We start from the raw sequence: 25,253 nt of genomic DNA, 5'->3' as shown, positions 1-25,253 counted from the left end.
AGAAGTGTTAACTTCTGTAGGTGTAACTTTTGTTTCAGAATATCCTAAGGGAGTCTTCTGGGTTTACTAGTCAACTTCAGAATTATATATATGTTTAAACTTCTTGGTGATAATTTATTTGATACGATCTATCATGAGGTAGATAACTTTTCTGATACTGAAAGTGATCATCTTTTTAAATGAAAGTTGACGTTTTGATTATGGAAGTAGTGTTAGAGCTGTAAGCAGTGTAGACGTGAAAAATATGCTTGAGAGGAGTAGGGTTGTGTGTAATTCACCTTCAGTCAGAACTGAGGTTACTAATCACATTTGAGAAACCTGTGGAACCTGGAGACAGGAGTATTTCTACTGTAAAAAGGCAATGGTCTCTTTTTAAAAAATAAAGCACTTAAATTACTCAGCAGATCATTTAAGAGTACTCGCACCGACTTTTGTATTCTTGAAATGCAGGTGAGTGCTTAAGTTTGATACTCTCACAGGCCTGAGTACAAGCTTGTAACAGGAAGAATTAGGCCTTTTATTTCCCGTCTTCTGTTTAAAAGTATGTGAATGGGGCGCTTGGGATATTTTATTCTGAGGTACATGGCTTTAAACAAGGCAGGGTTTTTTTAATAATGGTAGAACACCTTAGGTTGCAATTAGAAAGCTTTCAGTAAACAGAAGACTTGCTGATTCACAATCTTTCAAGGACTGGTGTGATTCAGTGTCTTGATTTGGGGCTTCCTGCTTAGGTCTAAGATGTACTTGTCAGGGATTAAACGCTCTAAATGCTGTCGCAGGAAGGCTCCCAGCCCAGAATTGGGTAGGCAGTAAACATAGGCTCTGAGTGGATTTTTGTTTTCCGTACTATGGAACTCGTGTAAACTGCTGCAGAGGTGCCCAGTTAAAGCCAGTAAGTACAAGAAAACGCTTTTTAGCTTTTTACTAAAGATTATGAGAAAAAGTTAAAATAGTTTCGTTCGACTCAAAGGTAGGTGCGGAGGAAACTTGGAATATGATGCGATTCTTCAAAGCTTAATCGCACATCTTTGGCTGAAAGGGATGTGATAGGGTGCTCACTTCTGCCTCCCTTTCCTGTGTTCCTACTCCTGTGAGTTCCCAGCTATACACCATGCCAAGTGCCCGGCATTGCTACCTGTAGATTTACTAAGTGGGTAACTCAAGTCTGAGGAATTTTACTGGAAGTAGTAACGTAAATAAAGGAGTAGAGCATCCGCAATATTTGCGCATTAATAAACAAAGTCTTAATAATGAGATGGATTACAGTCTGTGACTTAATACTTGAGTAACTTACCTTTCTTGGTTGGCCAATACAGGCATCCTTGTTCTTTTTCCAGCTTGGTAGCAGAAGGGTAGTGAGTACGCAAAGCTGACACTGAAACAGGACTAAGGGGGAGTGCTGCTTTTGATCATTCCTCTGTTTTGCTTTTCTGTGCTGTTGAAGATGCATCTTAAAATAGTGCTTACTGGCAGCTGCTGAGTTTTGTAAGGTTTGGTGTAGTGCTTCAGGAGGCAGTTGTAGTTCTCCAAGAGTCCTAGGTAGGGACTGATACTGTGAAGCCATAGATTGGAACCAATTCCTCTTCACTTCTCCAGCAAAACTAAAAACTCACTGGAGTGAAAAACAAACCAGGGTTTGGAGTAGATGTTGCAAGGCTGAAAAATTGAACCTTGAACCTACAATTGTTTTAGTGCAGACGTGTACATGTATATGCATATATTCAAGCTCTGCATTAGGGCAAAGATCTGTCAGAGCTTTCCAGTAAAAAAAAATTGTTAGTATTTCCTCTGCTTAGCAGTAATTCCACCAAACAAATCCTCAGGGACTGAACTGGCCTGTACTCATCTATAATAGGAGAGTTAGAAAGCCTGGATACTATTTCTGCTTGTGAAAAACGCCTTTTATCATGTTACATTGTCCTTTAGCTGTTGCAGGAGGGCTACTACAAGAGCATCTTAGGAAAGAACAAAAACTTGCTTTTCCAGTTTTTCAAAAAGCAGTGCTTTGTGTGTATGTTGTTTTTTTTTTTTTTCTTTTTTTGTAGCATTAACCTATAGTGTAAATGTATGCTTTGAAATAACTTTAAACATACAGAAGTAAGCAGAAAGGGAACTCTCGTGCACCTACTGTATTCTTCGTACAAAATTTCAGCTGAAAAGTCCTGGTGTATGAATACCAAGCACACACACAATTGCTGACGGCTGAAGCTCAGCCTCTGTCATTGTCACGAGGTCTTGTCACAGAGCATGGCTGTCTTGTGCCATACCCCGTGAGGCCGGCTGGTTGCTGCAGGTAGCAGCGCCAGGCGTTCTGCAGGTGAGAAGTGGGAAATGTACCTGAGTCCAAAGACTTGACTCAACTGGAACCGCCCACAGGGTTCTCTGATGGCCTTGAACTGCTCCTGTAGGTATACAATTTTGCAATTTTTATTGCTTTTTTTTTTTTTTTTTTTTTTTGCTGGTGGGTGGGTTAAATGTATGAGCAAGAGTAGCATCTGTAAAACTCATCTCAAGTGGAGAGTCAGCTCTGTGCAACATAAGGTGATAAAATTGCAGTCACGACTTAATTATAAAAATTTATTGGTTAAATACATTTTTAATTTACAGAGGTACCATAACAAACTTACCGGACTTAACAAAGATTTATTTACCACATGGTTAATTGTACACAGAACAGTCTCCTTCCTGAAGATAGTTCCAGAGGGTGGGGCAAACAATAAAAGCCTTGTTTATCAAAACGTTTTCTATTAGACTAACACATGGGGCTCTGGCTGAATTCCAAGGTTACAGCTGAAATTTGCTACTACACTGCAGGTAAGATGTGTGCTCAACCTCATTCTTGCTTTTCTGCAAATTATGTACTGTACACCTTAGGAATTGTATTATCTGTATGCAGTTTCACGGTGATAGCAGGCATCAAGTCTTAAGAAAATCCCTTCCTGTAGAAGCCAACCGTCTTTATCTGACTTTTAATAGCTTGTGTTTGCAATAATGTAAACAGCCTTTAGGTGGCACTCCTTGCACTGAATGTAAGGCTTTGCTGCTCTTCCCTGCGTGAGTCGGAGGAGATAGGAAAGAAGAGCAGTCTGAACTACTGGGAGGCACTGACTTTAAACATTCCATGGAAGTTAGAAAAAAAATGGTCTACATCACAGTTATAGAAACGAGGGTGAGGAAACTGAAAAAAATATAAAAGAAATCCGTTCTAATTTGAGACTTGTATCAAAATCTTAGAAAACTGCCAGACAAACAGCAAGCAAGCATCATCTGCTTTGGACTCATCCACCATCGCTAGGATTAAATGTGTTTTCTGAGGACTGCTATTCTGCTTCTGGGGGTGGCTTTGTTGCTGTTCTCCTTGTGCTCTGCTTGCAAGAGGTTCAGGAGTTGTCTGGGCACAGGCCATGGTGCAAGAAGCCTGTTTAATAGGGTGGTCCCCTGAAAGTTCATGGTTGAAAAGTCAGGAATCTCTCATATTCATTTAATCGGAGACCTATAAAGAAAAGGCTGCTCTATCTGAATAAACAAGAACCTTTAGCACCTGGTAGGAGAGCTTGGAGAGTGGGATGAGTTGTTCTCAGAGGTGGACTTAGGTTGAAGTTGAATTCCACAGATCAGGATAGGCTCATTGGGATGTTAAAAATGAACAACAGCTGTAGAAACAATCACATTTCCATTCTTCTGGAACAGTGCATGACTTACAATTATTGTTACAATGTTAACCCCTTTAATGAAAGTAAAAATCCAGTTCTCAGCTCTCAAAAGCTTTGTGATCTTCATCCTCTAGCTGCGTGACGGTGACAAGTTCAACTACACACCACATTTGTGAAGCTTCTAGAGAAAAAACGCTGGAGTGCTAAAGCCTGCATCCAGACTTGCGAGTACTGCAGCATCACAGTGAAATCTGCAGAGCAAACGAGTGCTGGGGTCCTCGTGTCGGTGCTGTGCTGCGTGCTCCCTGCGTGTTCACTTCAGGCAAGCCCTGGCCAGTTGCCCCGACAGGGTGCACCCGCTCCCTGCTGTCTGCCTGCTGCGATGGGAACCAAGGTGCAGTGAGCAGGGAGGAGAGCTGCCCTCTCCGGCTGGCTTCAACACTTTATTTTTCCTGTTCCAGGCAGAGGTTAGTTGCTTATCAAGGCGTGCGTGTTTAACTACTTTGTCAGAAGGCAAGTGTCACAAAAAGGAATTTACTGCCAGCCGGCTCAGCTCCTGCAGTCACGTCTGTCTCAGCTTCTGTTGTTCAAGTCGCACCGCTGCTTTTTACTAAATGATTTTGTTCAAGCTTCTTGATGTACCAGTTTGCCAGACATTTTTTCCTTAAGGCCACGACAGACCATTTATAATGATGCTCAGTATAGCTGGTACGTGGTAACAAACTGAAAACTAATCCTGCGTCTGCTGAAAGCTAAAACCAAGGCTGTATAATATCCTTCATGTTAAGGAGAGGAATAGTGTTACTGAAGTATGTTCCAGTGCTTGAGCGACAAATGAAACGCAGACTGAGTGAAGTCTGGCTTTCCACTTACATGAAAGGGGTGGAGGGGCAAATAGTTGAAATAGAGCAGCTACTGCACGAGGGGGGCTGAGAAAGCTGAGTAAATGCTGTCCATCACAGCTAACTGCTGCTGGGACAGAAGGGCAGGGTGGCGCTTAAAGAAGAACGGGGTAGTCGAACAACTAAAGCTCTATCTAGAAAAGATTTAGGGTAAGGGAGAAGAGGTTTAAGATAATTCATACCAATTTGAATACTATTAGTTAAGAGGCAAAATACCTGTGTTTTCTGATCTTCCCATATGAGCAGCTTTAGGAGAACAGTTAACAAAGATTTGCTTGAGTTTTCCCTCTTACCAGTTCTAGATTTGATATTTTTCTACTATGAGATAAGTTACATTTCTTGTCCTCTAAGTCATAAAAACAAGTGGATTCTACTGCTAATGTGGAAGTCAAGCAGTAAAGAAACCTGAATATCAAACTTTATCTACATACTGAGTGCTGTAGTTATATATTAAAAACAACTCTTTAAACAGTTTTAAAAGAAGCCCACGGAAGCTTACTTTATGCAGACGTTGTGCATGACAAATGTAATACCAGATAGTAAACATAGCAGAATGCTGTTTAAGTTAAAATGGTGCTGCACCACAGTATTTCCCTAGCTGGAAACCACTAAAAATCGTGCTTGCATTTGCTCTCAGAGCATTCATGAAGCATGGCTAAACACACAGTCACAAAAGACTAAAATTGTCTCGTTTAACTTCAAGATACTTGTATGACTGTCTAGAAAAAGTAGTGCAAAACATTGATAGTCAAAATACGTCGATGTCTTTGCTGTGCCGTCAGGCTAGAGAACATTCTCTCCCGCGTATAGGGAGTACAAAGACAGGCAACACTTCATGGTGTTCTTAAAATTTGAACAAAGTTCCTGGGAAATATCCCAGATTTTCCTTGCAGCTCTCCACTCATCCAGTCCTCGTCTACGGATTCCAGCTCTGCTATGATATCACCTGCCTGTAAGAGAAGGAGTAACATGAGCCGGGACAGCTTACCAGGTAACAGCAATGCATTCATAGTTCACGTTATTCAGAGGCAGTTACAATCAAGCCAAAAGGCAGTAGGAGATGGCCTCTCTTCTCCTGTTACATTTCTTTGAAACTATGTTTGCTGAACTTTCTCTGAGGGTAAATACTGGTCCTGTTTTGAAAAATCACCGCTTCCTGGAAGGAGAAAGTAGCACTGCTGGATAACTTCCTGTGCTGCTGCGGGTCTAAAGGTGGGTAGGTATGCCAGCGAGATGGCCTACAGGCTGCTGCCTCATTCATTGTGTGTGCTCCTGCTCTGTGATTGGTTTATTTCCTTCAAACGCTTCAAAGATTTTTCTTTCAATTCAGTCCCAGTGATTCCCAGCACTTGGAAACTTTCCTCTTTCCTTTGGAAACTTCCCAAAAGGGCTGCAATCATCAAAGTGGCTCAGCATGGCCTTTAAAATAAACTCCATCTTCTGCGTTTGATCCTTGTTCCTATTTTCATCATCCTGCCCTACGTCCACAGTATTGTCGTAAGTCTAGCCTTTCTGCCAGTACCTCAGTTCTCTTCTGCTTTAAAGACTCATCTGTCCTTTCAGTATGGCAAGCTGTTAATGCAGAAACTAATTACTTTGCCAACTTTAGAAAGAGAAAATAATGTGTTTCAGCTGATAAATGCAATTTTGGACCTGCTGTGAAAGTCTGTTGTTTCTCAGAAACTTGCTTTTGAGGACAGTTACCTAAATATCATGGGTTTTAATCTACAAGGGCATGCTGTTTCATGTTCATGCTTTTTCATATTATCTGGGCTTGCAGCAAGTATTTCATTTTCCTCTTGCTCCCATGGCAACTATGTATTGTGCTACCAAACTTTCAGATTTTGCTGTACTAGGTGTCCCCTACAGACATCACTGCTCTAACACCAGCACTCTTACTATTATCACATCATCTTCTTGCCATTTTTCCAGACAAAAAAATAGTCTCCCTTGGCCTTAACAAATGATGAAGAACCAAATATACCACAAAAAAAGGTGTTGGTATCGTCATATTTGCTGGATTAGATAAGTCAGAGGAAGACTTCAATTCCTGACCTCTTCTCAGTGTCGTCTTCTGTGAAGATTTTGCCAGTATGAAGCAAGTTGTGGTAAGGACAAAAAATGTTTTGAGCAGGTCTTTCATCGAACGTGCTAATAGCTATGCCTTTTTCTGGAGTTTGATTCGTTGCTATTCCAAGCCTGTTTTCACTATGGATAAATCCTATTTTAGCATTTTTTTATGACCACAAAATCTTCTGAAAAATTGGGCTAACAAAAGAGGCACTTACCTTGAAGGAAAGCTCATCTTCATTTTCGCCATGAAAATCATAAAGAGCTTTGGCTTTTCTTTTCTTCCCTCCTAGAGACTGTGACATCTCTACTCTGGCTGCAGAACATGGAGAAGACAGGTTATTTGGATTCAAGTCAAATACATCATTGTTTCCAGTGACACTTCCTGGTATTCTTGTGTGTTTTTGTTTTTTTTTTCCCCCCCTATGAGTGTGCTGCAGGGTGCCCAACTGTTATTACTACTGATAGTGGGCAAATTTCATTGTTCCTAGTGGAACTGAAATCTCTACTGCCACTAGTTCATCTTACAACACCAATGTATTCTTGTGGTTTCCTTCTAAAAGGGCTAAAAGTAAAATCCATTTACTCAAACTTTCCAGTGTAGAAACTTAATGAAAGTTGTCTTTTCTTCTGTGTAGCGGGAGATGCAGCAGTGTTGTGTAACTGCACTCACTGTGTGCTACTGGTCAGACAGGTGATATTTATTTCCTGTCAAGTTTAACTCATGGCTTTAGTTGCCAGCTATGAGGGGGAAAAAAAAGTGATTGTTTTGTGTCCTCTGTTAAGGTTTTGACTGTATTGGTTGTAGGATTAAGCAGAAGCTTGAGGAGAGCAAGCAGAGGTCATTTCTTGATTCCCTAAGAGAATTATAGTAGTTATTTACAGCTATACCAAATCTTTGGTTGTACTGCGGTATTTCCCTTTAGCTGCAGGAGAAGCGGCCTCCCTTTTTATACACCTGAATTCCTGGTAAAGACAGCTAAATTAGTTAATAAATAATTTGGGAAGCAATACAGATTCTGAAATGGTTGAAAGTACAGTTTAGGTGCAGATAGAATATGACTAGAGTAATATACTGCCATTATTTCAGACTGTGGTTCAACACTTAGTTTAGCTTTAGGATGTTAAAGACTGTAGCGGCATATGGTTTTTAAGGCAATGGAAGAGTTGGGTTCTCCCAGAAATCGTTACCATCAGAGCCTAAGGAATAATGAGTTGTCATATAGTAGAGCACTGTACCTGAGCAGATCTGAACAAACACTGCTGGGAAAATCCCTTCCTTGTCATTCAGCCTTCCTCTGTACCACTCCGAATCTACTTGTTCCAGTATCTGGATGTAGTCTCCTTTTCTGAAGGATAAGTCGTCTTTGGTTTCTGCTGTGAAATCATGAAGTGCTTCACACCACTCCACTGAGTGTCTGTTGTTCTGTTCAAGTGAAAAGAAATGCATTAATTTCAGCAGCATCAATAGAGGCAACAGCACTAAGCTCCTGAACGCTGGTGTACAAGATGTGGGTATGCACACTTTCTCTCATACTATTCAGCTGTTGGTGAAGGTGTAGGCTAGAACAGCATAGGAGCAATTACTACATAATTTCCTCTAAGCTTACAGGCATTCCTTTTTATCACTGGTGGCAGAGGCTAGGATTAGTAAATTCAAAATTAGCCCACTGCAACACTACTCAAAACAGAACTAACAACTTGCTTAAGCACAAAGGATAAAAAAGTTGCAAATTTTAACTTGTCAAAAGCTACACATTGAATTAAGAGCAACCGTCAGACTTCTAGATGTGACCACGCATCGTTATGTGCTGTGGGAGTTGTACTGCATTCAAGTTTAAAGATGTGCAGCTAATATGACACTGTAATAGAAATTCTATGTAAATCTATGGAAGATAAATTCTGGCCCCTGCCTGTGAAGCTGTATTACCTGAGGAAGGGAAGAAGAAACCTCCACCTTGTTCTTCAGTGCGGCTCCTGTACCTATGTAGCAAAGGACAGGTTAGAACAGTAGCAATGACTACTCAAAATGTACTAATGAGAGCAGATTTAGACATTCAAAATGATTATTAAGAATAACTTCTTAAGAAGTCCTAGTATTTCTTTTGATTGTTCTCATCTCCCTTTCCACCTCTTTCCCCCATGCATTGTCCTGTTGGACTCTATCCTTTTACACCGCCTGTGTGTGTACAGTACAAAGCCACGTTCTTGAAGATTTTTGCTAACATAGTCATACCTGTTCCAGGCAGATCTTCAATTACTTCCACAAAGTTCAAGGGGAAAATTCCAGACGCGCCTCTAAGCTCTCCTTTGGCCCACTCTTCATTTACATATTCTTTAAGGATAATAGTTTCACCTTCTGAAAAACTGAGTTCATCTCTCTGGTCTCCAATATACTCAAATCGTGCTATGCATCTTGGCCCTCTGCACAAACAAGAAAGGAACTTACTTTGTATATTTCCTATTAGTCGCCACATCCCAAACAACAACACCACAATGACTTTGATGCTGGGCTACTTCTTGCATTTTTACACTTTTGTTCATATCTAAGCCAGTGTTCAGATATACTTCTGTTAAGAGTTTAATGTTTTTTTGAACCAGTATCCAATTCAGGTACAGTAAAACAAGGATGAGCTGGGGGGTGGAAGGGCAATGTATTTGTCCCAAATCCCAAATACAATGTGTGTGTGTGCTAGTTTTAATTTACTTTGACAAACTGCATTCTGTAAAATTCATCCCAGGGTGGGGCAATAAATTATTTAGGAAAGAACCATCAATGTATCTGATAAAGTTTATGCAATTTGGTATAACACTGAAAAACTAATTCATCTTTTTCCTCAATTTAATAATTTAATACATTTGTTAATTGCTCAAGCAAAGATGTTGCAACCAAGCAACATCTATGGTTTCTCAGAAAGGTCATGCTGTGAAGAAAAAAAAAAGTGAAGCTAGGCTTAGTTCTTTCCATAGTATAGTTTAAAACAATGTATAAGTTTGATTCGCATCCCCATTCTTATCTTCCTAAAAACCTTAGGGTGGCGGCAGCATTTTCTGCTGTATTTGCTTAGTTGCAGAAGCAGCATTTAAATAAACAAAGGTTCAGCTAGGACAAGCTATTTCTATCTCCAGAACAAACTCAACACTCCTTTCATACTGTGTTCCTACCTCTGAATGTGCTTTATTGCTGCAATAAATAGTTATGAAAGCCAACAAACCGCCACTTAGTTACAGCAAGTTGTTCAAGGGGGCTCTATCTACATAAATGCTTGTTTGCTTGTTATGAAGTGATATACCAGTTTTTGAACACATGAAGTAAGTTTTTAGTCTTTTTTACCTGAATATGAACCTTAGTAAAATGTCATAAACTTTCATTCTTGAGAACTTAATTTGTAGAATAGCTTTACAATAGATGGATAAACTGCTAACTATATCAACCTCATCACAGTTAACACCTGCTTCAAAGGTATCCTTTTTTTTTTTTTTTTTTTTTACTTACTAGTAAATCAAGATAAGAAAGAAAGTATTTATTTGACTCACTTAATAGATGGTGATGAGCAGGGTATTTTTTTCCTTTTGCTTTCTTCTGGAACATCAATCTAGTAAGACAGCAAAATCAGTACAAATATTCCATTTTAAGCTTATGGCAACACAACTACCATAAACTTTCAACTTGTTAAAATCACCCCTGATTTTAAATAAAGCACAGATCCTGTTATGGGCTCCATGTGATGCTATATAATCACTAACATGCTCTGATATTTTACCATATTAATGTAGATTTTGGTTTTGTATGTCTGATTTCTCCTTTTCCAATCTTATACAAATAAGGAACACTAAATGTTTTTTGCTATTAGCCTTTCTCAATATTCCTACTTGCAGCACAGCTGATTGACAGAAAATGAGACCAGGCGGTACTACAGCTTGTTGCATGTAGCTCCAACCTTCCAATTGAAAATTCCTCTCTATCATTTACTAGCACAACATATCACAATAGACAAGATTAGTGTTTACATATATTTTTCTGGGCTTTGGTAGCCAGCTGTACTGAAAACAAAAGCTTATGATAAATCTCACTTGTAGGGGCAGCACCTAAAGAAAGGTTAGTTTAGAGAAAACAAACTAATTGTTCCTAACTCAGCTGTAGGTAACTACTATGTGCTAATTAAAGGAAGGGGAGAAATATAATTTAGAAAATCAGCACGTGGATATACCAATCCATTATCCCAAGAAGACTAACTGTATTTTTGGTATGATATCAAGGGAGCTTTAGTATGAAACTGCAAGCCTAGGGAACCTGGCTAGGAGCTTTGGGTCTCAGCTCACTATCACATAAGCCAGTTCCCATCCACACCAATAAAAATGTTTCATTGCTGCTGTGATGTGCTGGAAGAAATCATGCTGACTTTTAGGACAAATAATCTCTGCCGTACTCTTGCTAGAGAAGCTCATAGCAGTGGAGCCCTGAAAGGTCCATGGTAAGCAATAACTATGTATTACTGTTCGGTGTCCAGACACCAAGCTAGTATGCAGCTCAATATTGTAGAACACAGTAATGTACTGATGGAGGCCTTGGATCAACACCCAAGCTGACATGAATACATAGGAGAATTCACTCAGTGCATTAGCCACATTTACTGTCCTTTTTTTTTTTTTTTTTTTTTTTAAATTTTGCTCAAAGGCTATTTTTGCACTCAAAAGGGTAAACAGCCATTAAAACTCAAATAGGTGTTTGAAAAGCATCTTCCCTAGCTTCTATGAAGCCTTATCTCTCTGTGGCCATGATGAATTTGATGTCAAATCTTCATTCCACTACTCTAACATAAAATCCTTTCCTTATCAGCTCTCAGTTGTAACAAGAACATTGATGATTTAAATTGTTGGCTTGTGTAGAGGCTCAATGTAGCTAACAAATCTTTCTTGTGAAAGCAAATATGATTACTAACCACAGGTCTATTTTTGATTCTTCAGCACTTCCCAAATTTTAAAATTCTTTTCCAGTAACGCCATTACAAGCCAAACAGACACCCTCTGTAACACACTGTGAATTACCAAACACTTGGTATTTTTCCACGTAGCAGCAGTTCTCAGCTCTTTCTGTCAGCTGCCCTGTTCAGTACAGACCCTTAATGTCTTTAATGCCCAGCCATACACCTTCACTGCATCCCGGTGCCAGTTCAGCATTCGTGCATGTCCATCTGGCTGGGGTGGATAGCCCCATGGCCCTTTCTACTGACACAAAATGGACTTCAATCTCTAAGTCAAGCTTACAACAGATGACTCAGCTTTCAAGGTAGTGAACTCTATTGTATCTTCTTTAAACCTGAGCTGCTCAATCCATTTCCACTGGGCTCCAAAACAACACCCGGCTCTTGCCCACAGTTTAATGGCAAGTGTCACATTCAGTAACAGGATTGCTTTAAGCTCCTCATTTGCAATAGCACAATCTCCTTGCGATGTGCCAGCACACTCATTTGTGTTGTCACTTAGGGGAACACATCCAGCTGGAAGAAAAAAAATCTAGGAAGGAAGAAAAATGTTTGCTTGGGCTCAGCTGCTGCCCTGACCCTGTACAGCCCTACCTGGCTGCAAAAGTGGTGATTCCAGCACAGTTCAAGGGGACAAGAATACCAGAGAAGCTGACATGGAAGCACAAAGCAATCATCTTACTGCGTGTTGATTTTTACATATTGCTGTGAAAAATAATCTGCTCTGTAGACCCAGAGAAACTACCCCAGTTAACAAAGAGAATCTGGTAAGGGCCATGATTTTCTCACTTGGCTTGAAACTAATAGGAAAATAATCCCCATAACACAAATTAGTTCTGCCAAATCAAGCATCTTCCTAATACCATGCAAACAAGTTGGTATGTCTTCTGCACTGCCAGAGGGAAAAGAGATTATCTAAACAGTGAATGGAATTAAACACACAGGAGCTTCAGTAACATAGAACAAGAAAACCAATGCAGTAGGATTGTGTGTAGTACTGTATACAAAGCCTACATACAACTACTTTCACAAAGCTGGCAGGAAATATCCCTGTGCGATTCCCACATTTTCCTCTGTACCACTCAGCATCGATTTTCTCCAAAAGACAAACTGTATCTCCAGAACGAAGGTCCAAGTCATCAGCATGCTCTGCAAGACAGCATCATTTCAGTTAATGGTAGTTATCACACTCACTGATTTTCTTTGAGTAAAACCTTCTTAATATAAATATTACGGGCAAGAGCAGAATGAGTTTTTGTCAAACCTTAGTCACACATGCTAAACAAATTAGCTTTACCTAGAAGACTGGCACAACTATAGCTAGACCCATGGATTTGAACAATTCTATGTGCAGACCTTGCACACTGAGCTTCCTGATTATTTTTAAGATCCAAGTCCTAAGAAAATCCCCATTTGAAAGTCTTGGAGAAAAACAAGCTTCGAAAATATTCACATTTACTTACCTGCAGAAAAATCATGCAGGACTACAGCATGAGGTGCACTTGTGTCAGCAACTTTTGGAGGGTTGTTTGAATCCTGACAACAACAAATACATCCAAGTAGTTTATAAATCATGGAAGATAGTAACACTGATTCTCTGTCACATACTCTGAGAGTCACTTTCTGACTTTGGACACAACGTTGTTGTGGTACCAGAGAACCACCACTGGAGGCACAAGTGCTGGTCACTGGCCTGTATTCTGTATGCCTTTGGCCAGTGTAAACCAGAAGGCATTTCACCAAAATCTACTTCTGATCCAGCAAAAGGAAAGGGAGGGCGTGAAACTTTTCCCAGTATAGACAAAGCCTCAGTATAGACAAAACCACTGTGCCTGAATTGCTTTCAAGCAAGGTAATTCATTGTGGGGAAAAAAAGGAAAACAAAACCAACAACCAAAAAAGCCCAGCGTGGACAAAGGTAAGGACAGAATAATATGAATTACAACAGATAACAACAGATTGCACAGAAACCTATTTCAGCCATGTAGGTTTTGCTTATCAAAAAGGCTGCTCAGAGCTAGCATCTACACCAGCTGTTTGATAATAATACAGTCATGCCCTAAAACAGGTTAAGTTCTGTATAAGCACAGAACAAGGGAAATTCTTTGAAGTCCCTATGTCAATCACTGACACATCACATACAGCACTTTGTAAAACTGAGCGCTCATCTTTTCCCTGCTTTTCAGATACTCAGCCAGGGAGTGATTACCTTCAGAGGAGACAGAGAAACTTTTACAGTTTCCTCTCCCTTCTGGCACTCCAAGTAATCACTGTTGCTCTCATAAGCAGAATGTCCTGGTGCTATGAGGCAAATCACCATTATTGGGGTTTGTTTTGGTGGTTGTTTTGTTTTTATGAAAGAAACACAAGGATTTAATAACCACTATTGCATTTCTCAGTACAACCTTTAAAGCCTAAAGCAGTTGATACTTTAACATAACTGGAGTCTTAACCATTAAACATTTATGAACAGACGAAAACGTCTTACCTTACAGGATGGTTCCCCATGGTTCCTGGGAAGGCAATCTTCCTTGGCAATTCCATGAGACAAAGGTAGCTTGAATAGAGGCAAATGGGAATAGTTTGTTTCAATTTTAAGCACCCGAAGTTTCCACTGCATGTGAAAACAGGCGATGGAAGTATTCATACAGGTAGCTAATTTAGGAATCTAGTGGGAGATGACAAGCTTCTTTGGAAAGCATTCAGAGCAGGATTGCAGGTGATATGACCTGCCATTTCGAGAAACCCAAGTCTCGCCATCGGCTTTAAAATTTTCTTAGCCACCTAACTTTTCTTATCCCATATGGCACGTGATGTTCAGCAACACTCTAATACAGAAATGTATTCAGCTGTCATGGAGGGCACTGGAGAAATGAGCCGGGAGGACAATTTCATAGACAGTAACATGCAAGGTCAAGAAATTACTGGCGATCTGCTACTGAAAAAAAAAAAATCTCATTTCCAAGATATGTCACATGTTTTTCTATGAAAACAGGAATGGCTGTGCCACAGAAGAAGCATGATGCTTCCTTTATGTCAGACCTGTTCCTACTATCACTTAGATGCACCTTTCTCTCTCTTACTCCTCTGTTCCACCAAGAACCTAAACACAAGAGTGAGGACCAGAGAGAAGGCAACAGAATGCTTCTAGTCTGTGCTGCATGTTGATGTTGTCATTCATGCTGTGGTTCTGTGGGCACTTTTTTTTTTTTTTTTTTTTTAATGGCAATAGCACTGGTTCAAGCTGTCACCAGTTCGGATCACTGACCAGTTTTAAGTATCTGCGGAAAAACTCCCTCCTGTAACACTGATCTGTGTTATCCCCTAACACCACATGCAGTACTAAAAAATAAATATATATAAAAGTATAAAATTTATAATGAAAACGGTTGGAATCTGTACAATGAAAACCAAAGATAAGTAATGTTACATTCCTCGCTCTTTGCAGGCTTGATTAAGCAAGGTAAGCTACTTTTTATGTTTTGATGCTCTTCCAATTTTGTTAAGTGTTTTGATATACACAAGGTATAGCTCTATACAGATGCAATATTTAGCATCATTTTATGTACTCAAATAGAATTCAGAACTGATGACTGTGGAAAAGACCCCAACAAATCAAAAGCTATAGAGATATATAAAAAATAATATAAAAAAATTACATGTATACATACATCTATACATCACATTTATATATTGCTTTCTCTAGTACTACCTCACACTGCTTATTACTCTTTATTTATCAGTATTTTCTAGGGAACGTTATGCTGATAGATGCACTAATCGTATCACAGTAACCTATCTCAATAGTTTTCTCACTACCATTTCCACCAGCATGCTTTTATAAACACCAGTGTCAGAATATCTCAGCTCTCACCATGTATTTATTGTAGAGGGGATGACCTGGTTTAGGTCTTGGAGGTAAAGCTGGATCTTGATTTTTTAATACTTGGCTCTTTGTTCTCTTGGGTCCCAATTTGAACTTGCTTGGTCTGTTATCAGAAGCAATGTCAGAAGTGGATCGGGAAAGAGCATCCTTCTGGGAGGAGGTCTTGATTGCAGAGAGTTTTGGTGGAGGTGGCCTTCCAGGAACTCCTTTAGGTGGGGGAGGTCGAGCTGGTACAATTTTTCCATTTGCAGGCCTAAAAATTGGGTAAGCCATCTGAGAAATATGCATATTAAGAAGCCTGCCACCCCCCAACCTCCACCACAGCCCTAGCAATAGAGCATGCTATAAGGAAACATGACTCATGGCTGTAGAGCTTGAAATATCTGAAGTTCTTGAGGAATCCACGAAACCTTCAAATAATGGGATTGGATGATCAAGTCCTTTTACAGATCCTTTGACTTCACATTTCCAAGTCTGCCCACCACTTTTATTAACAGCTTGCCAGTGTTCTCAAAAGCCCTCTTCATAAGCAGGATTTTTTTTAGCAATCCACTTTTAAAAAGAGCTTTGACTGAAGATGCCTTAGCAAGGAGTTCTAGTGGAGAGCCTGAGGGGAAGCCCTGAGAAGCTCTGCTGATCCAGCTGGTTTTCAGGAATCAGACTAGCTCATACTCTAGGATTTCACTCACCTGAAGTCACTTTTGGGCAGTGGCAATGCTCAAGCTTTCTGGTAATACCAGAGGTACCACACTCTCATTAGTGTACCAGTAGTTTAGAAAATAAAATCAAGAAGTCTAATAACTGACAGTGGTAATTTAAAAGAAAAAAAAATAAAATTCCTCCTTACTAAGTGCTGACAAAAAATACCAAAGTTTTCAGAATCAAAGAGAGTGAACAATAATTTGCTAATAAAAAAAAATCACCTCTGTTTTAAACAAGCATTGTGCCCATAAAACTTTGGCTTCACGTTATTAAGAAACCTGGCACTGCAACGATTCCAAAAATACAGGTTTGTTTAATTTTTATTGGGAAGTCTTCCGTGAGTAACTGCACTTTTCTCCTACAATTTTATCTCTCATATATATATTTTACATATATATATATATATACACACACACACACATAGATATGTATATTAGCATAATTATTTGCTAGCATGAATTCCTCAAGGATCAGTAAAAATTATCAACCTCAACAAATGTGCATTAGTGGAACTTCCAGAGAATCTGACATGTTTTGTGAATGTCATCTACCACTTGAGAAGATATTGGTGATTTACTAATGCCCCTGATAAGAGTTCCCTACTCCTATTTGAATAGGAATTATTTTTTTCAATTTCAAAAAATTTTTCCACTTCTGTTCAACTTATAATTAATTCTGATGGTTCACTGGGGTTTTAGGCCTGAAGTGAACGCTAGACACTGGGAAGGTCCAGCATCTGCCCTTTCGAGGGTGGCAGCATCTGCCACCTCTATTCCTCCACCACTCCAAGCCAGCCACAAGTGCAAGTGCTGTTGATCAAAAGGTCAGCAACATGCAGGAGGGGATGTTCTCTGTTCAGCTGTGGGTAAAAAGGTTAAAGATGCAGAAAGGAATGCCTGTCAGCAGCCACTGCACATTAGCTGAGGAGCCAAACAGCTGTCCTTCTGTAATCTCCCTGCTCATACCGATGTCGTACAAACAAGTATGAACCCACTAGTAGCTTGGATCTGCCTATTTATTACTGAGTACATTAAAAGCAAAACCTGCCCAAGCCCTTTGAGTTAGGATCAGAGTTGGTGGTGTCTACACTGAGACTAACTACACATACTCACATAAAAGAGATGTTTCTGAGTTAATCACTGAAAAATTGCGCTTACCTTGGAGGTAGTGCAGGTTCTAGCTGAGGTGCTCCAGCCTGTTCTGAATGATCCAAGTCCTACGAAGATTAAAAAGAAAAAGGCATTTCATTAAACCTAAGAAACAGAAAGGATCTTGTTTAAATGATGCATTTCTTATTTTAAATTACAGACAAGAAAAACAAGAGTTTCTGGCACTTTGGGACTAAAGTAATAAATATCATGGTGTGTTCTAGCATATTGTTGTACGTAGAGGGAGATGTAAATAACTTTGGCTGACTCACCTGAATCACAGCCTAAATTGTATATTAGATATGACCCAGCCCTCTTTATCCTATCACGTGGGAATCAGGCAAGAGACAAACTCAGGAGAATCATACAAACGCACAATTTCACTGCCCATAGGATTCCAACTTGTCTGCAGTTACGTTATTGGCTTTGATTTAACTTTGACAAATGAAACACTTTGAATAGGCTTAGAGCAGAAAATATGACATTGATGTAACTCACACAGGAGAGAGTCTCTTGCAAATAACATTAGCTCTCATTCAAGAAGGCATCTAAGGATGTTTCCTAGAGATCTAACACACAAATCCTGCTGAATCTTGCTTTGGCAGATCAAGGCTTTGCTGCTCCCAGCTGCCCATCCCAACCCTGCCAGAGATTGCTACCCTGTGGCAGAGTCAACAGAGGGGAACACATGACATATCTGAAGGGCTTGGACCACAGTAATGGATTAACAAGTTACCATCCTTCTGCCTCCTGCTCTTCATTTTCATCCCAGTGCCAGAGAGTACCGCCAGCTCAGCTGACCAAGCGCAGCTGTCTGCAACAGCACGGCAAATCAGCGTGCTAAATCTACGATCAAAAGTAACCTTCCTGAACCAGTAACTTTTAAAAGGGCTCAATGCTCTTGCTTACGTGTCTTGTCGACATGTGCTTGAAACTGGTAAACAATTTCTGTGATTTTTCTCCACCTAGAAAATACCTAGATGTATTTTGTGACTTTGCCTCTTGACTAAGAACTTTGCCTCTTGACTAAGTCCCCAGATGACTGCTCCTGATTAAATACTTCTGATTAAAAAGAAAACGGCCTGACACTTTCAGATGGGACTGGTATCCTAACATCAAAAGTTCTCCTCTTCTGCATGAAACCTGAGCCAATTGCTGCTTATGGTCAACAGCTTCTGTTGTTGCTTCTACAGATGAACACTGCTAGTTTCAGAAGCACTGGTTTGTGTAATACTTTATTATGAATCCATTCTCAATATTCTCCACTTGGCAATGGAAAAAGGTTGAAATGAGCATATACAATCTTGAACTTCAGTTTAGAGGAGGAGATCTCAAAATATGTAACAGATTATTCAAAGATTACTGTATGAAGTGATCCTCTGTGTGCCTGTCGCAGTAATCTGAAGGATATTGTAAATGTTCTTGGATTGTATTGTGTAAAACGTTATTTAATGTATTGTATTGGAAATTATTTTTACAGCATTATCTAGAAAAGATAGGACCTCTATGAATAGCCTCTTCAGCCACGATGTTTAAAACCCCCTTTATCCTATTAACAAAAGTAGCCACAAATACATTTGTTGGCAGCTGTCCACCTAGTCAGGGCTTTTGATTTGATTTGATCTTTTTACTGCCTATGGTTTCCACAAGATTCTCTGCCTTTCTTGCCATCACAGCTCTCAATATTTGGAAAATCTATTTTCATTTTCTATTTTATTTTAATTCTCTTTAGTAAATTTGTTTCAAAGTGAATATAGGATACAGCTATAAATGAAGCTACAGCTTCAGCTACAATGTCTACCATTATTATTTGCTCAGGAGTGAAGAGCAGAGCCTTACTTTTCAGAAAGATGGTTCTACTCAGGGTCTGACAAGGGCCAGTAGAAAACAACTGGAAGAAAAAAGCTGAAGAAAGCAAGCTTCATTCATCTACAGAACAGCTTCTCTGCCTGGACATTAGCTCAGACACAGAGAAGTACTGTGTATATGAAGGTAAAAAAGTATGTATTTCTAAAGGACTTTGGCAGTATTTGACCATAAAAGTCTTATTACAGTTTGAGCTGCTTTGCAGTGCTTTGGAAACTAAATTGTAGCGTGTCCTTGATTCCAGCTGCAAAATACAGAAAATTGAAGATAAATGTGATCAAAGTTTAGTAAAATCAACAAAGTGTTTTTCAGAACTGACAGCAGTCTAAATTACCTAATTAAATTAGAGGACGCAATTAAAAGAAGAAAACCTTATATTTTTGAGTAGTCCCTTTCATCCTTTGGTCCCTCAAATAACTTGCTTTAAAAAGGATTGAGAGTGACAAGAGATCTGTTACCCAAAGCAGACAAAGTTGTAATGCAGGAAAAGTTTTAACTTACCAATTTTTTTACTAGGTCACCACTGTTGGGTTTGCCTGCTGTGATGTCAGAGGTGTTGCCAATAGGCTTTTCAGCAGGGAGTGGTGGAGGGCTATGAGGGATGTCATTTAAAGCTGTAAAAAAAAAAAAAATCCCAAATGAAAATCTAATGAATAGCTTCTTTACACAGACCAAACATAGATAAGAAAATCCACCTTGTTTTGGTGCATCTTTCTGTGAACACAACTTCCTTCCTCATAGCCAGAGCAGCCAATGGGCAGGCCCACCAAAAGACTAGCAAAGGGAACATTGTACCTCTTACGTTGACTGTAGGAGTGCTTCCCATTCTGCATAATGAATCTTCACTTTATTCTCAGGACACCAGCAAGTTATTCTAGGGTTTCAGCTGCAATACTTGTTGATATAATATTAGACAAGCAGCAGAGTTTCTACCCTTGGGAATGTTGGACTCATTACTGGATACTCTGAAACACCATCACCATCTCTCAGCCACATTTCTAAACTGGCTCACTTTTTTCAGCTGTCAGCTCCTGGAATATCCTTCAAGCTGGAAAACAGCTGAGGGTTATTTCAAGTAACCCTGAAAGATCAGGAGACTAGGATGGAAGAATCTCCGGAAAGGTAAAGGCAAGCAAAGAAACTCTTGCCTTCTAGAAAAGTCACGGTGATAGAACAAAAAGAAAGATGGGAGCTCCCTCGTAGTCTCTAAGGAGCTAAGCAAATTTAGGACATAGAAGAGGAAACAGTAAAGTTCTTACTATGGAAGAGTGATGATCTCAGTCTCAACAAAGATACAAAAACCTGAGATACATGAGATTTGTTATAAACATCTCTGCCATCCAATTCTGGGAATGACTTGGTCAAGTTTTATCGGCATATTCACCAATATTTTTGTCTTTATATACTGAAACGTTGTCACCTATTTTACAATGCATTTGCATACCAAGAAAATTCCCTTCATGCCACAAACTTCAGACACTCTTCTGATTTCCAGACTGTCCTGGAGTTACATAAAAAGATGTACAGACAGCCTGGGCTTTCATAGACTAATGACAAAAATGAGGACAGATTCTACAGAAAGGACAACTTTAAGTTGCTCATTTCATGAAAAGTACTCTTAACAAAGGAAGAGCACCTAGGAAGGAGAGGTGGTGTTTTTAACACTTCTGTTGTACTACTATGATCTAGAAGACTGGTGTTGATGTTTAGAAGTGGATTATTTCAAGGATAAATACATTATAACACTCAGGAGCAGGTAATAGTCACTGTGTTGGCAGGGACTGAGAACAGGGAATAGAAGTTAATGAAGTTCATCCACTCTTCTAAGGTAATACGATGAGAAGTAAAAACAATACCTGCTCGTAATTGCAAGGGATATCTTCTCTTCAACATACCTTACTGATATACAAAGAACATGAGAGATTTATTTATTGATGCCATTTCAAATCTTGATATATGCACAGATGGTCTAACTTCTCTGCCTTTGCTGTTTATAAACTAAAATTAAAGGAAAGAGAGGAAGAAAAAAAAACCTCCAACAACTAGAAAGCAGGTGCTACTTTCAGTGATTTCTAAGTGTAAAAACTGAAGTGGAAGTTTAATGCTTCCTTTCTAATCATAGCTCAACAAAAATGCTAATGAGGAACTTCTAAAGCACTGGAGATCAAATTCTTAAACATACAGCTCTGCCCTCTTTTTGGTAGTGCTGTATTTTTTTGTTTTTGTTTTTCTCCAGTTTATTGTTTTTTTTCTTTTTGTTTTGCACTGGTTCCTAACAGACAAAGGATGGCAAAAGACCCCTTGTATCGAGACCATGTAGCTCTCTTACAAGGTGAATGTTACTATATCCTTGTCACTCTTTGGCCCAATTGCACTTGGGATTTTTAGCTTTTAACAGCTTACATTTCTACAGCAGTTCCTATCTGCCAAAAGGTTACTCTGTTTATTTGGAACCTGCTTCTGTTCCCCCACATCCCATTAATCTTCCATCCACAGCCTCTTATAAAGCAGTCCTTCACACCCCTCTAAAAATTGTAATTAAGTACACTCTGACTGGCAGTCTCTGTAGGAAGTTCAATTGCCACTAGAGAGCAGCAAGGGACTGGTTATCTACAAGTTCAAAAGACTCCAGATAAGAAAAAAGTCTTTTTTCTTAAAGGAAAGATCTCCTTTATGGAGATTAATTATGTTGGGTTTCTTCCATTAGTTTGTAAACATATTCTTCTAACTGAAAAAAGCTTTTATATATGATCATGTATTAGCAGAATGTCTTTTCCTAATTGCTTTATCTTCATTCTTTTCTGCATTTTTCATCACTTCCACTGCATTTCACACATACACAGAGGAAAAGAAAACCGGAGGGGTTAGGTGGAGAGAGAAGGGATCTCAGGGAATAGTGAAAGTCTTAGTAGCAATGCCACCAGGATATCTTTGGCTCTATACCTACACAATTTAGTACAACTTGAGTCTGAAATATCGGTTTCAAGAGCTATTTTCTGATCCCTCTTCGTAAGTTTTGAGGATAAAACATAAGGCTAAACTTCAGCAGCTATGTACTCAAGGACTAAAAGATCAACACAAAGACCTTGTGGCTCTCTGACAAATTTCCACTCTGAGATACTGTCAGTGTAATTTGTAAAGTTGTAAAGGATTAGAGATGGAAGGCATTAGGGATAAGATAACTATCAGAAAACTACAGACAGGAGGACCTTGCCACAAAATAGAACAAATCAGTTCTTTGCAATCGAATGCTCGCATGCCTTTTTTATTCCCTCAATTACTACCAAAACACTACAGTTTAAATGACCACAGATTTTGATGGAAGCTGTAAAAACTATGTTTACAACCTGACTAAGCTCCTGAAGCAAAATTTAATACACTAATGTGGTTCCTTTGACAAGTGCAGGCCCTGCTCCCAGGAAGCTTGGGAGCAGCATTAAAATATCCTCAGCTGATGTCTGCACATAAGTCAATTTGACCAAAGGTACAGCTCAGCAGTATGGGTTAGCTGACTGAGCAAGTTTGCTTCTGCTGCAAGGGTCTCCTCCAGCTCTTCTCTGCCAGCATTTAGATCTCTCCCCGCCACCATTTCCCCCCTGATACGCATTAGCTCCATAAGGTTTGAGGAGAATCAAGCTTAGTGCAAAGGAGGGCACCAGACAAGGTAGATGGGAGACAGGGAGAGAGGAACATGACTGCCAGCCACTGCTGCCTCCCACCACTGCTGGCCATCTGTCGTGTTCAACTGCACTGCGGGATTCCTTTGACAGCTAATACAGCAAGCTAACAGCAACTCGATTTGGAAATAGTAAGTCCCAATTAAAATTATTTCCTGGTAAAGATTTTTCAGACAATTTGGGAGAAGAACTTACATTTCCCGGGTTTAGCTGGGATTCGGATAACAGTGGGTTTCCGTGCTAACACTGGTTGAGCTGCCTGTTCCTTCACCGGTTCACTTTTGGAGAGGAACTGGAATGGATCTAGAAGAAGAAAAAAAACACAATATATTTAATATGCATTTGCTGAACACAAATCTTACCAGTTATAGCATTCATTTTTAAGCACATTAATATTTCACACCCAAGGAAGTCATAAAAATATATATAAATCTGTTTCCAGGGACAAACATTGGGCTGATGCAAATAGAGTAGTCAGCTCTTTGTAAATAACATATCTTTTAGGTACATCCACTATCATAGTCGAGTTAACACAAACATGTTACAGATGCCTTCTGGAATTACAAAGGCCACTGAAGAGCAACCGCATTGCTTGATAATAAGGACCCAAAATCAGGATGGCTTTGGGGAAATGTATTTTCATCACAGTTCCTCTCATGTGCTGTGAACACATTCACCACTAAGTTTTAATCAGCAAAATCTTGCCAAAGCTAAATGGTCAGCTCTACAGAAGTTTTATCTTTATGCCTACAGAAAGAAACAAACAAAAAAGCAGAAAGCACTTAACCATTACCGATTACAATATGTCTTTGCTGTAGAATAACTAATCCCCTTGGAGATTCTGCGTCATTTTGCTGATTATAACCCTGAAGTCATGGAGAGACTGGTTCACACCAAGGACTCGGAGGCGTCCCTGAGCTCTGTGTGTCCCTGCCTAGATCACTCATTCCTCTACAAGCCTGTCCAGTCATTCCATCAGTAAGACAGGAGCAATGTTTTCTATGATTAATAAACTTAAGCACTGGTCTCGTATTAATAGGCATGGGAACATATGTGCATGTAGAAGGCAGCTGTAAAAATACTCGTACATAAATAAAATCCAAATCAAAGGGTTCTTCCTCACGTACACCATGTCAAAGAGCAATACTTCGTTTCTACTTGTTCTATGCTGTTAACAGATGCTACCTTTTTCTCTGGCATTACTAAAAACTGCAGTAAAATGGCAATGCTTAACTGCATCAGAAATGTGTAAGGTAGAAACTGGAGAAGCATTCTGGCCAATAAATTCTCCATGACATGCATTCACAGCCCCAACAACTGAGTTTGATCTCCTCTGGTGGCCTTTTTAGATGCGTAGCTCAATGAGATGTTATTTATGGAGTGTCAGAGTCTCAGAGAGGAAGCATGCTGGGCATCTCTTTACATTCTTTGGGGCTTTTTAAAAAAAACTTATCTCTTCCCAAAACCACCACCACGCTTTCTGACAAAGCTGAAAAGACTGTATTTGATAAAACTCTATCTTCATGTTCAACAACAAGCAAACAGAAGTTATGCAGTGTGAAGTCATGATTTCCTATCGATAATTTGGAACAATACAACCCAATGCAGTTTATCAGTACACTTGCAATCTGTGTCTGGGAGTGTAAATCAGATTTTAAAGTATCCAGAAATACAGTACTTATGAACTTCATTACAAAGCTTTTAGCCCTTCAATTTAAAAAGCCTTGGCATTTTTCGAGAGGGAAAGATCAACCACATTAAGCTCTTTTTTATTATTTTTACACTAAGAATAGGCCCCAAACAGCTTCAGGCAGGCTCTAGCACCAGCAAGGACAGCATGCTGCATGGCCCAGGCATGCTCCGATGCTCATCTCCCGCTAGCCCCTGGCCCAAGGCTCTTTGTAGGTGTATCTGTCAGACAGAGGCGCAGGGCTTGTGTCACAGTCTGTCCCAAAGCCAGGACATCCAGCTACTTACAGCCTCCCCAGATCTGGCCAGGTACCTTCATGTTGCATTGCAGCCGTGAATCAAAGTGCACCGATTCCTTCTGCCAGACTGCTTGTAAACAGCTTCGGGCATAGACATCAGGTACATATAGAAGGTAAGTGTGAACCTGCCAGCCTGGTTAAGTTACTGTTAGCACTAGTCAGTAAAAGGTTTAGGTCCCCTCAGTGAAAGCTGCACCAGAGCAAGAGATGTGCTAGAGGACTGGAAAACACAGACCACACCAGGGGTGCGAGCAGTCTGGCAGTACGGTAGTTGCAACAAACATAAAACCCCACTCTCAGAGCAAGCCTGCAGTTAGCATTTTCCTTCCTTTCTTTACACCTACATCTGCTAGCTACACTGCTAGAATTTGAATTG

The 25,253-nt window shown here is 39.7% G+C and overlaps 1 protein-coding gene across 1 annotated transcript in view; it reads right to left on the bottom strand.

The window, feature by feature from the left end:
* Positions 1-2,548: 2,548 nt before the first annotated feature.
* The window catches only part of SH3D19 (SH3 domain containing 19), a 78,828-nt gene continuing 56,123 nt past the window's right edge, over positions 2,549-25,253 (bottom strand). Inside the window, 13 exon segments of the mRNA XM_082759242.1 lie at positions 2,549-5,505; positions 6,844-6,941; positions 7,865-8,051; positions 8,556-8,608; positions 8,862-9,049; positions 10,163-10,221; positions 12,629-12,759; positions 13,074-13,146; positions 14,099-14,167; positions 15,485-15,749; positions 17,356-17,414; positions 19,714-19,826; positions 23,085-23,192. Coding sequence (XP_082615368.1) covers positions 5,389-5,505; positions 6,844-6,941; positions 7,865-8,051; positions 8,556-8,608; positions 8,862-9,049; positions 10,163-10,221; positions 12,629-12,759; positions 13,074-13,146; positions 14,099-14,167; positions 15,485-15,749; positions 17,356-17,414; positions 19,714-19,826; positions 23,085-23,192 — 1,520 coding nt within the window. The 3' untranslated portion in view covers positions 2,549-5,388.

Source organism: Aythya marila, assembly GCF_965140915.1.
Source record: "Aythya marila genome assembly, chromosome: 4".
Lineage (NCBI taxonomy): Eukaryota > Metazoa > Chordata > Aves > Anseriformes > Anatidae > Aythya > Aythya marila.
The sequence above is the reverse complement of the archived record's forward strand: the minus strand, read 5'-3'. Positions and strand labels throughout refer to the sequence as shown.